Raw genomic sequence first — 12,248 nt, forward strand, 5'->3', positions numbered from 1 at the left:
ACAAAAAATCACTGAAAATACATATTTCATAATAGTTGGCAGCATTGTAAGTAATCGTGCGACACACGTCTTGCGTGTTACATTTTTCGAATTATCAATTAATCGCCATTTTGTAATCGTGGAAAGTAGTTTAATTGTCCCACTTATATTTAAAATATAGTATAGTTTGTTTAAAATATAGTGGCTCCTTCAAAATCAAGAAAAATCTACACGATGACGGCCCACGATCAAATGAGGGCTATGCTAGATCAGCTAATGGGTACAGGAAGAAATGGTTAGTTCAAATCAATAATTACATAGTCATAAATAGAATTTAAATCAACATATTGAATATAATTAAACATCTAGATTTAGTTTTATCTTATTAAATACATATGTTTTATATAGGAACAGGTAAATTCGTTTGTTTATTTCCAGGAGAAAACAACAAATTCCACGTAAAGTTCAACGACACCAGAGTGTGCAAGTCTTTTTTACTCAGCTGCTGTCCCCACGAGATATTATCGTCAACAGTAAGTGAATTTTGATGTTGGTTATATTTTAAAAAATAATGATAATTCGCACTGAATAATGTCTCAAATTGTACCGTTTTGCTTCTCATTTTATTCGGTTAAACTAATGTGGCACTGTGTTTTCAGAAACTTCAATTATCTATAATAAGATGAGGATTAGGTGTTTGATTTTGTATGTAAGTACTATAACGTACGTATAAAAATTTAAATACACTAGGTATATGTTAATATTTTTGATTTAAATAGGGAAATTGTCGACGAAATATGTTATTTTCGGTTTAAATAATAATTTGAAATGAATTATTCGAAAATAAGAAGGAATTAAAGGGAATTGCTTCACAATTTCAGTTTGTTGCTTTTTTTTTCATTTTTTTTTGTCTAACATCGATTCCTATTAATTTCTTATATAAATTTGATACGTTGCCGTGAGTAAGGTATGGTAAAGTTAAAAAATGTAGTGAAAGTTTAATTATCTAGCAGTTTCTCTAGTATTGGTAAGTATTTCAAGAAAAATGAATTAATATAAAGTATTATAGGTCCCCCACGTAGTACCTATAGTTTATTATTTATAAAAAATCCTCATTCTTTTAAAATGGTTTCAATAATTATTCTACTATTCAACCAAGGTTCTTGTATATATATTGAAATTTTCTTGTTATAAAAAGTTGACGCTCCATAAACTATCATCTGTTTTTACTGTGTTTCAGAAGCTTCTCAACAGAAAATCTTGTGTCAAAGTTTCCACCTTGTGATCCAATTATCCTCTATTTGACGATGGTATGTGGTTTTCCACAATGGTTCTTTCATCCTTCATCTTTTATAACATTTTCTTCTCTATTTTTCCCTTTTGTTTGGTTCAATTTACCATTTAACCCTTCCAAATGGTTTCTCAACCATGGTATTCTCATTTTTTATCTTTTATAACATTTTCTTTTCTTACCTTTTGTTTTGTTCAATTCATTTCAGTAGCCTACAAACTGAGGGTCTTGTCAAGTTTTTCACCTTTTGACCCAATTATCCTCTATTTAACCATGTTATGTGCTTTTCCACCATGGTTCTTTCATTCTTCATCTTTTATAACATTTTCTTCTCTTTTTTCCCCATTTTTTTGCTCCGTTTGTTTTAGAAACCTACAAATGATGTCTTGTCTCATGTTTTCACCTCGTGACCCAATTATCATCTATTAAACCATTCTTTGTGATTATTCCATCTTCTATGTGGTTCCTCTGTTGTGCTTCTGCCATTTTTTTATCTTTTTGTAACATTTTTTTCTCTTTTTCCTTTTTTTTTGTTCTAATCGTTTCTGAAGCCTACAAATTAATGTATTTTGTCGAGTTTTTCACCCTTCAGCCCAATTAGTAATACATTTGTCATCAGTAGAGCCTTATTCTTATCCATTTTATGATATCAAGCATCATTAATCCTTTCAATATATCAGCCTTCTTATGTTTTTTATTATTTATGGAATTTTCTACTTGTTATTCCCATTTTTATTTTTATCCCTCATCGATAGGCCCAATCCTTTCTTCACATCACATTTTCCTCAAGATATTCATAGGAAATTTGTTCTGTAGATGATGTTTTCACCATTGGAGGTATTCCCTACATCTTAAATGTTTTTAATTTGTTCATCTAGCAGTTCCTAGAGTTCAAGCTTCAGTTTCCAAAAATCTGTTTGTTGTTATTTCATTGTATTGGATTAGGACACCTAAATTTTAATACTTTAGTGGGGGATCTGAGTTAATTTTGCATGTGTTGTACTACATACAAAACGAACAAATTCTAATGAGCGCTGGATAATTAGTGAGTATTATTACATAAATTGCATTAAAAAAAGAATTTCTGCAAACAGATTTGTTTTTAGTGAGTATTATAAATATTTATTACATATAAAGTCTATTGAAAGTTTCTCGCAGTCCAAAATTTACCACCAAGAAGTATCATTTGATGAATAAACATAAATTTTAATGTTTTCTTTGTGTTTTGGCGTTTAAATATCAAATTTTACCCATACTTCTTAGGATAATACGGATTTAAGTGTAAAATTTAGGAAAACACTTTTTACTGGTCTTCTTTCAATGTATACTTGGAATTATTGTCCATATGTAATTTAAATCCAATTAAATAGAAAGATTTGTTATTGATATACTTCTTGGCGGTAATCAATTATTTAGGAAAAAACAATCATTCCAATAACCGTTATTTTCGTATCCTCGTATTTCTCGTTTATATATTACTCGTACTGATTGCTTTTATTTTTCATTTGATTTCATTTCATCTCTTTCATTTTCCTTTATAAAAAAAATTTGTACCATTTATAGCAAAAAATTAACAATTTCACTGTGAAGTTTCGGTATGTTGTGAGGCACCTCTAAGAAATGGTGCAAAAGTAAAGGTTAATACAAGAAATAATAAATAAATAAACAGCAAGGATGCAGGATATACGGACAATAATAGAAGCCAAAATTCACTTTTGGAAACTTTTATGCAATACAAGAAAAAATTTTATGCCACATAACAATAATAAACTGAAGTATTTATTTTTACAGATAAACTTAAAAATTAAAGTATCATAACCTGAGATATCGTGTGATTTTCAAAAATGTATAAAAAAGATAAAACATTTAATGGTATCTAAAACACAAACAACCCAGTGACTATTTCACTATTACAACATGAAAAGGTTGAAAATTTGTTAATTTATGAATCCGAATCACAACAGACTATAAAAAAAATACCCTCTAACAATAGAAGTCACCTTCCACAACACTAAATTTATCCTGAAAATATTTTTTTCCTTCGGTGTTGTTTGATTCAAAATGTTTATCGACATGACTTCTTTTGAACTACAAATTTTAAGGAATTGAAAAAAAAAATACTATATATAAAAAGGATTAGGATATGGAAAATCATGCAAACAAACTGGATGTGAGTAGTTCAAATGAACCAAATTCTAGGAAAGGATCACTGTATGGAAAATCATGCGAACCAAGTGAATGTGAGAAGTTCAAATCAACCAAATAATAGGAAAGGATCACCTTATGAAAAATCATGGAAATGAAGTGGATGTGAGAAGTTCAAATGCTAGGAAAGGATCAGTATAGGAAAAATTTTTTTGTCGCGCTTTCCAGTACTATGTGGAGAGGTGGGGGATTTAGAATCACTTCTAGTGCAGCTGTTGGGTATGATTTCATGGTCCCGGTTGCATATATGCCAGCCAGTCTTTGTATATTTAGATTAATTCTAGTACCCCTTATCTCCGTATACATCTACAGTAGGATCTTTGGATTACAACCCCATATCCTCTCTGTGAAGGAAATTAGGAATGAAGTCCTTGGCAGGATATGCCGAGTTCAGTCAGTTCAACATAAGTTGGAATAAAATTCCCTCGCGTGGACATCCCCATCTGGAGGTTGTCTTATCTTCTCGCGTCTAATGCTCTTCTGACAGCCTCGTTGTGGAGCATTGTCAAAGGCGCCTTTTAAAGGATTACGAATAAGAGAACTTCTGTTTTCAGGGGCAGTTGAAGGGAGCTCACCTCATCAAGTTGCTTTAAGATTTTTTTATATCCCTATATTTTATAGAATATTTTTTTTAGAATTTATTGTTTTCTAATGGTAGTAGGATTATGTTTAATAATTTTTTAGTTTCGTTTTAAAACACGTGTGCCAAATTATTGGATGTTAGATTATATGTTTCGATAGCTCTATAAATTTTTTATATAATCAATTGAATACACAGTGACAGGTATCTTGTTAATTTATAATAAATTAAATAAATAAATTTCATTTACACGTGGACATTTGATGGGGTGGAGGAAGGGGGCACCACTTGGCACAAATTTACATTTCAAAATTTCTTATTGAAATTAGTCTTCGAACTACATGTCAAAACATTTTCTTTTTGTATATTTTTTATTGTGTTTTGATTAATTTATCTAATGATGGTTTTCGTCAGCGAATGGATTTGGGTGAGTGTCCAAAAATTCACGATTTGGCGCTAAGGGCGGATTTCGAAAAGGCGCAGCAGAGCAGAGATTACTTCTATGACTTGGATGTAAGTGAATCTTTAATAATAAGAGTTAAGATCAAAATTATGATGAAAAGTATTCTAAATCGACAATTATTTACAAATTTCTCTAACGAAATCGTTGTGAAACGTGAAAAATTACTACAATTCTACCTGAATATATCGAATAGGCAACCGTACATATATTCTACCCCTTCGAAACTATTCGTTTTCATAAGTCTTCATCTCAACTGCACCATTCTGCCACTTTGAAACAATCAGCAACATAACAGACGTTCTACTTATCTGCTTAATTTTGAAAAAATTATTTGTGATCTATTTTTAAACTTTGGTAATTTAAAATCATTAAATTGTTTCCAAAATTGAAATTGATTAGTTCAATTGAACCAAATGCTATAAGATCACTATATTAAAAATCATGCAAAGTGAATGTGAGTAGTTCAAATCAACCAAATGCTAGAAAAGGGTCATTGTATGAAAAGTTTGCCCACTTATTTAATCTGTACTGTCCTGTTTTTGGTTTTTATCAGTCTTGAATATTCCTATTCTTTCGGCTCCTTAAATTTAGGTCTACTTTCTATTCCCTGTTGTATTAAAATAATTTTTTCTTTTTTTTCTACTATATTTTCACCATTTATTTCTTCCAATCGTTGGTAGTTCATTTGTCACCTGTATTTAGTCTTTTATTTGCTGTAGAAATGTTCTTGTTACATACACAATTCTTCAATATATAAACATATCTATGAATATTTAGTGAAAATGGTGCCTCTTATATGTAAATACAGTGACCCAACACCTCCATGTGGGGTTAAAAATTATAAACATCTTTATGGGGTTGTTTTATAAGGATTATTTGATGATTTCCTCACTTATTATCTTTTCAGACTCCTTTTTAATTATTTATCCCATTAATTCTCGAATCCTTTTCTAATTATCTAATTGTTTTTTGGGTCCAACTCGCTTTCTTCTACCCCTTGGTTCCTAATGCAGCCTTAAATGAACAGTTTTCTTTTCTTTGTTTCTTCATATCCAGCGGTTGAAGTCCAACGTCTCATTGAAGGGGGGACTAGGACGTTTAGACCCCCTAATGTTTCCAATAAGTGTTGAGATTAGATTTTCATCGTATTTTTCGACCAAACCTCGTATTTTTATATCCGAAACGATTATGTATAATGTTAATTACGAAATTTATGTAATAATTGTTTTTTTCTTATGGTCATTTAGGCAATGGAACATTTGCAAGCCTTCATCGGTGACTGTGATAGAAGAACGGAGGCGGCTAAACAACGTTTAGCCGAAACCCAAGAAGAACTGTCCGCCGAAGTGGCCGTAAAAGCAAACAGCGTGCACGAATTGGCCGAACAGATCGGTCAGAAATTGGCTAAAGCCGAACAGTTGGGTGAAGAGGGTTTCGTAGAAGAGAGCATGAAGCTCATGGAAGAAGTCGACGAATTGAGAAAGAAAAAATTGGACGCCGAACAGGAATATCGAAATTCGATGCCTGCCAGCAGTTATCAACAACAGAAATTGAGAGTGTGCGAAGTTTGTTCAGCTTATTTGGGTATACACGATAACGATAGAAGATTGGCAGATCATTTCGGCGGAAAACTCCATCTCGGTTTCATCAAAATTAGAGAAAAGCTGATGGAATTGGAGGTAGGTACTAGAAATTATTTTTCCCCCCCATTTTCAAATGGAATTCATTTCAGAAAAACGCCGATAAAAGGAAAGAAGAAAAGAAGAAAGCCGGTAGAGACCGAGATCGCGATGAAAGGGAAGACAGATACGAGAGACGATACAGAGAACATTATGTTGGAGGTAGAGAATTGGACAGGAGATCCAAGAGACATAGATCAAGATCGAAAGATAGAAAGGACAGAAAAGACGATAGAGATCGTAAAGATAAAGATGAAAGCAGGGGTAGTCGATATAGATCTAGGTAATTATATACAAATTTAACAATATTCCTCTTCCATCTTTGATTTATCACTTTGCGATTAACTACTACTTTCTATCTTGTTAATAATCCACCTAAATTGGTATTTGAATTATTTTACAGCACTAAACATTCGGAATATTCTAATTCTAGTTCATTTTCTAGGGTTTTAAATGATTCTATTGATGTTTTGGAGTAATTAAATCAAAATATGCACTTGTCTATGAAGATTTTGATAAAAATAGTGCTCCCTGTATGTAAATAAGGTGGTTAAATGCCATATGTGAGGTTGACGACAAATACTTTCTACTGGTGTCACTTCATTATTTACTCGCTTATTTTACTGCCATAAAATCTTACTTCTTTCATCCACTTTAATTTTGATTTTTCTTTCCATAATTTTGTGACTTGTCAACATATCTATGAAAATATAGTGAACATGCCCCTGGAAATACTCCTTGTCAAGTTAAATGACAAAAAAGAGTTTCAAATGAACAGCTAATCCTCGAAAATGACTGTTATACCCACAAAAATAAAGATATTTCTTTAAATTTCATTGGTATTAAGTGAGTAGTTCAAATGATCCAAATGCTAGAGGAGGATCACTGTATGAAAAATCGTCTAAACAAAGTGGAAGGAAGTAGTTTAAATGAACCAATTGCCAGGAAAAGATCACTATATGAAAAATCATGTAAACAAAGTGGATGTAAGTTGGAATTTTTGGAACCGTTAGTACATTCATACTGAACACACTATTTACATTACCACTACACCAATAGTCACAATTACACTGTCTGACACGCGTTTCAATGTGTTGGTGTAGTAATAGTGTAAACAGTGTGTTCAGTATGGATGTGAGTAGTTCAAATGAACCAAATGCTAGGAAAAGATCAATATCTAGATAATTGGAAAAGTTTTCTCACTTATTTTCTGTGTAGTAATAGATTTTTGTTTTTTATTGGTCTCAAATCTTTCTTTTTTTTCTTTGACTTCTTAAATCTGGGTCTACTCTGCTTTCTGTTGTCTTTTGTTTTTTAATGTAACTTCAAAACGACGATTTCGTGCTTTTTCTCATCCCAATGTATAGTTGAACCTTTTTTTATCATTTCCCTTACATTTCTCTCAGTATTTGGTAGTTTATTTCTATTCATTGCCTTTTAATTGCTATAGACATGTTCTTATTAATTTTTTGTTACACTATTTTTCAAACACCCCTTGTTTGGTTTCACAGTTTCACTACTGCTTCTTGGGGTTATTCAATGTCCGTTATTTGATTATTTTTTCTATAAATTTCTGTTATTTTTTTCACTATATAATTCTACTCGTTATAGTTACTACGGTCCTCATTGATAGTTCTTACCCCTTTGCATTGAAGCTTTAAATGAACAGTTTTGTATTCTTTGCTCGCTTATTTTTTCTATATATTCCTGTTTTTAGTTTCCTTTTCTTCTATTTCCTTTATCCGCTTAAATTTGAGTTTTTCTTGGTTAAACTTGTATATTGTTTCCGATAAAGATAATAAATGAAAAATTTTATGTCTTTCTTTTCTCTATATTTGGCCAAATCATTTTATTCTTTATTTTCTTTACTATATTCCCACAGTTTATTTCTCTCAGTAATCAGTAGATCATTTGTCTCATATATTTTTTGTCATTTATTTATTACAGAATTGTTATCATGCTTTTTTCCACTATTCTGTATTATATGGTCACATTTATGAAAAATTCAGTGAAATTAGTCTCTCCTTTTGATGTATTTTATAAATAAGTTATCCAATTGGCTTAGTTACACGTTGAATTAAAATTTAACACAATTGTGGTTAGGTGTATATATCTGCTGATTTTATGGAGTTTTATCCCTTAATTAATATCTGATAAAGTTTTTCATATACTAAAATTGTGTCATTATCATTGAAAAGTTGTTTATTAGTTTGTCTAATACTTGTAGACCTTCTCTGGTCTCGAAAGCTGTCAAAAGCTTTCATTAAATCAACAAAAACATTTGATACTTTCCTTATTTTATTTAGTTTTTTTTTATTATTTCACTTAATTCATTATTGATAATTTTTTTTTTGATTGCAGGTCAAGAAGTAGGGACCGTGATCGTAGATCTCATTCCCGTCATTCCAGTTCGGGTGATAAAAAAAGGGATAGGGATTAAGGGCGTTAATGTAGTTTTGATTCATAATAAGTTTTTGATTGAGAAAAATAAAAAATATTTTAGGTATTAATTACGTGAATTAAGTTTATAAATCATTTTTCCCTTTATGTCGAACATCACTAGAATCTTTGATTTTACAAATTGTGTATTGGAATAAATTCAATGGTAGGACATTTTTCGATTAAAACTTTCACGCAATTTTCGTTTATATCAATTCTGGTGAATCAAATAAAATTATTTACAAGTTAAAACGAGTTTTTTTTTTAATTTTATAACTACAGCCTTCAACGGAACGAATGCAGCGTCTATCGCTGTTGGAAAACAAATTAGTTTAGCCGTAGAAATGTTAGGAGTGATGGTAAATCTATGAAAAAACCCACCGGAATTTATAATAAATGTATGGCAGTGAATGTACTTAAATTTTAATTACGGGTGTTTGCTTTTTAAATAATTTCATAAACTGAGTAATTTAGCAATAAGAATTAGTTTATTTAAAGGTAAGTGAATTTAATGAATAAAATATTTAAAAAAAAAATGTAATTATTGAATGAAAGATATACATATAGTATTGCAGGGGTTGCAGGTTGCATTTCTTTTTTGACCAAATTTGTTTCTACCTCTCTTATATGCAAACTCTACATTAAAACTGGTCAAAGGAAATTGTCTGAAAATCAAGTTTAGACAACGTCCCATTTTTATAATTTTGTAATTTTCTGAATGAGCATGAAATTCTGAAAAGCTCTGTAAATTTTTCCACTTGCAGTGGTTTTTTATCTAAAATTCCTGTATTATAAGCCAACACTACACAATGGCCTGCAGTGACAGTAACAACAAGCCATTGCATCTATAAGATACTTAATTTCATTCTATAGGAAAAAATAAGTTTTCTAAATCAAAAGGTTATTGTTTAATTTTATATAAACTAAAATTTACTTTTTCATAATTGCGTCTAGTGCCTATCATACTTAATATTCAGGGAATTGTAAAAAATACCACTATTGTTCATAATCCCCTCGACTTAAAAAAAAATGATGCAAAATAATATATTACGAGGTGTATTAGTAATTTCTATCTATCTTGCATGACGCCATTTTGGATATTTACACAAATATCCCTAGAAAATCTCTGTTACTTTTTGAACATTCCTCGTATAACAATATTTCGCTTTAAAAAATGTAAAAGTATATAAGTTGTTATTATATAACAAATACTGATGATATAACAAATACTAATGAATACTGATTAATTTAATAATAAAACAAAATATTTCAAAATTACATGATTATTCATTTTTTTATTATCATCATAACTACATTTCGATTGTATCTCTTCTGTCCTGTTTAATTTGAGACCTTTGTCTTTTGAGCAACAATCTCTCTTTAGAAGCTCTTTCCAGCCTTCTTCTAGCACGTTCTTGACTTTCTGGACTAGGTTCCTGTTTAACTTCCACTGCACTTCTTACCGCTTTTCTAATTTTTTCGAGGCAATCCGCTACATTTAGTTGTTGGGATCTTGTTAAATCTGATCTGAATATTAAGTAACCGTCTTGTGTTAACCTTTGACCGAACTAAAATTCACTTCATTTAGTAGAAACATAAAAAAGTTTAGAACACATACCGTCTCGAACATTTTTTGTTTTTCTTCTTCATTTAACCATTTCGCCGATTTTAAATGGAATCTTATATCAACTTTAGTGTTAACTTTATTTACATTTTGACCACCCGGACCTGAACTTCTACTGAATGTTATTTGTAATTCCTCCATTGGAATAAACCCAGTAAATCCATTTGTGTTTTGATCTGGTATCTACAAATTAATAACATCAAAATTATTTATTTTATTACGTAAATAATATACCTTGGGTGTCGTTATTTTCAAACTACTATTCGGATACAGATTCTTAAGGGATATAGCACTATTATACGTAACTATTGGTCTGTTTGTATAACTTTTTGTAGCCTGATTCATACATTTTACAAATTCGATACTTGTTCTTTTGAAAACATTCATTTTTTAACTTTAAATAGTTATAATTTAAGGTTATGTCAGTAAATAGTTTCTTCTTCTGATTTTTAGAAATATTAGCATACTAGAGATGGGATACAAAATTAAATTATTAACCTGTTTTTTTCTTATAGAATCTATAAAACGGTAGATAAAAAATTATTTCACATTAGGTTTCCAATTTTGATATTTTTAATAACAATTATAGCTAATAATTGTATAAAAATTTAATGAAATAATTGATCGTATATCAGGGGAAATTACTTTTTAAATGTCTGTAGTCGTGTAACAAATATTTAATGTTGTCAAATTTATTATCAAAATCAGGTAAATGCACACAATTTCTTGTTTTCGTATCTTCCACTTTTTATTCAATAATTAATTACTGTGTAGGATATAATTAGTTTTTATAAATGTTTTAGAAAATGTTTGTTGTAATATACGAGTATAATAATTATATATATTTTTATCCTGAATCATTTTTAATGACAACGAATTTTTTTGTATAAAAATTGTAAGTAATTGATACTCTTTGAAATATTACTTTATATGTTAATGTTGGTGATCAAATAGTATGAATTATTCAAAATTTTAGGTTATAGTCTCGATTGCATGATTTTTTTATACCAATAATTGGGACAAACAATATAATATGACAAAGATGTAGAACATCTGTTAATATTTTGCATTTATTGTTTAATTATATAACTGATATTAGAGGTGGGCTTATTTATTTTAAATAATTGTAATTATTTTGTGGAACAACTTGTTTTTGAATAATTTTCCCATGAAATTATAGTTTTTTCAGATGTTTCACGTTAAAATTCACCTAGAGGGATAGGTTTTTTTTCTAAATAATAGGTATTATGGGAAATAAATTTCTCCTGATAGCATTAAGGTGAGAAATTATCGAAATAAAAAACTGTTATTTAAAATGATTTTTTTTATTTTAACCTTTTTTAAATACCTTATCATTATAATATGTACACTTTCGGCTATAAACAAATAAAATAATATATTATTGAAACTATACACTTTAACGTAAAATACAACATAACAAATATTATTAATTACTAAACCAACTGAAGATTTAAACAATCTGATACATCAACAATTTTGGTTAGTTCTAGTTATTTTTTTATAAAAATCCATACAGAAGGGCAGGTAAAAGATTTTTGAATAAAATTAATTTCTTATAGAGATGAAAAATAGTTATCAACTGATATCTTACCCATTGTAACTGAATTAGATACAATTAATGATATTTCTGATAAATTTTGAGAAATTTCAATAAAAATAAGATCGAAAAAACATTTTTGAATAGATTCGATGATAAAATTTATACACGAACTAACACAAATTATATTATGGCACATAATTTTCAGTAAAAAAAATAAATTATTGATTTTTTTATTTGTATACCAGTTAACCGTAAATATATGTGAGATATATCCAATAGAAGCTCTAGTGTATGGATTTTCGTATACTAAATCTACAGCCGCTTTAATATTAATATGGCAATCGAAATGTAAATTTTGTTTAGAAGAATAAAGAAATAGTGAATTTGTTCTTCAATTGATTCATTCGTTTTTAAATTATTTTTTAGC

At 29.4% G+C, this 12,248-nt stretch overlaps 2 protein-coding genes across 3 annotated transcripts; one reads left to right on the forward strand and one right to left on the reverse strand.

The window, feature by feature from the left end:
• The first annotated feature begins 48 nt into the window (after nt 1–48).
• Nucleotides 49–8,888, forward strand: LOC130896797 (putative RNA-binding protein Luc7-like 2). Of its 2 annotated transcripts, XM_057805113.1 has the most exons (7): nt 117–274; nt 418–512; nt 639–688; nt 4,470–4,568; nt 5,766–6,197; nt 6,251–6,480; nt 8,559–8,888. In XM_057805113.1, the coding sequence occupies exons 3-7, from the start codon at nt 662–664 to the stop codon at nt 8,635–8,637; spliced, it is 867 nt and encodes a 288-aa protein (XP_057661096.1). In that variant the 5' UTR covers nt 117–274; nt 418–512; nt 639–661; the 3' UTR covers nt 8,638–8,888. The 2 variants fall into 2 exon arrangements, with proteins under 2 accessions (XP_057661095.1, XP_057661096.1); XM_057805112.1 differs by lacking the exon at nt 639–688 and having other exon boundaries at nt 49–274.
• Nucleotides 8,889–9,868: 980 nt separating this feature from the next.
• Nucleotides 9,869–10,706, reverse strand: LOC130896798 (peptidyl-tRNA hydrolase ICT1, mitochondrial). Its single transcript, XM_057805114.1, has 3 exons — nt 10,495–10,706; nt 10,255–10,443; nt 9,869–10,204 (listed from the first exon to the last, which is right to left on the reverse strand). The coding sequence occupies exons 1-3, from the start codon at nt 10,645–10,647 to the stop codon at nt 9,947–9,949; spliced, it is 600 nt and encodes a 199-aa protein (XP_057661097.1). The 5' UTR covers nt 10,648–10,706; the 3' UTR covers nt 9,869–9,946.
• Nucleotides 10,707–12,248: the final 1,542 nt, after the last annotated feature.

This window comes from Diorhabda carinulata, chromosome 7 (assembly GCF_026250575.1).
Source record: "Diorhabda carinulata isolate Delta chromosome 7, icDioCari1.1, whole genome shotgun sequence".
Taxonomy (NCBI): domain Eukaryota; kingdom Metazoa; phylum Arthropoda; class Insecta; order Coleoptera; family Chrysomelidae; genus Diorhabda; species Diorhabda carinulata.

What these genes read in the sequence shown, in the direction of transcription:
- LOC130896797 (XM_057805112.1), top strand. Translation starts at nt 214, where the DNA reads ATGACGGCCCACGATCAAATGAGGGCTATGCTAGATCAGCTAATGGGT. An exon ending in ACGAGATATTATCGTCAACA is followed by an intron (nt 513 to 4,469) that starts GTAAGTGAATTT and finishes GGTTTTCGTCAG; the next exon opens with CGAATGGATTTGGGTGAGTG. An exon ending in ATTACTTCTATGACTTGGAT is followed by an intron (nt 4,569 to 5,765) that starts GTAAGTGAATCT and finishes ATGGTCATTTAG; the next exon opens with GCAATGGAACATTTGCAAGC.
- LOC130896798 (XM_057805114.1), bottom strand. Translation starts at nt 10,647, where the DNA reads ATGAATGTTTTCAAAAGAACAAGTATCGAATTTGTAAAATGTATGAAT. An exon ending in TGAAAATAACGACACCCAAG is followed by an intron (nt 10,444 to 10,494) that starts GTATATTATTTA and finishes ATTAATTTGTAG; the next exon opens with ATACCAGATCAAAACACAAA. An exon ending in AACAAAAAATGTTCGAGACG is followed by an intron (nt 10,205 to 10,254) that starts GTATGTGTTCTA and finishes AGTGAATTTTAG; the next exon opens with TTCGGTCAAAGGTTAACACA.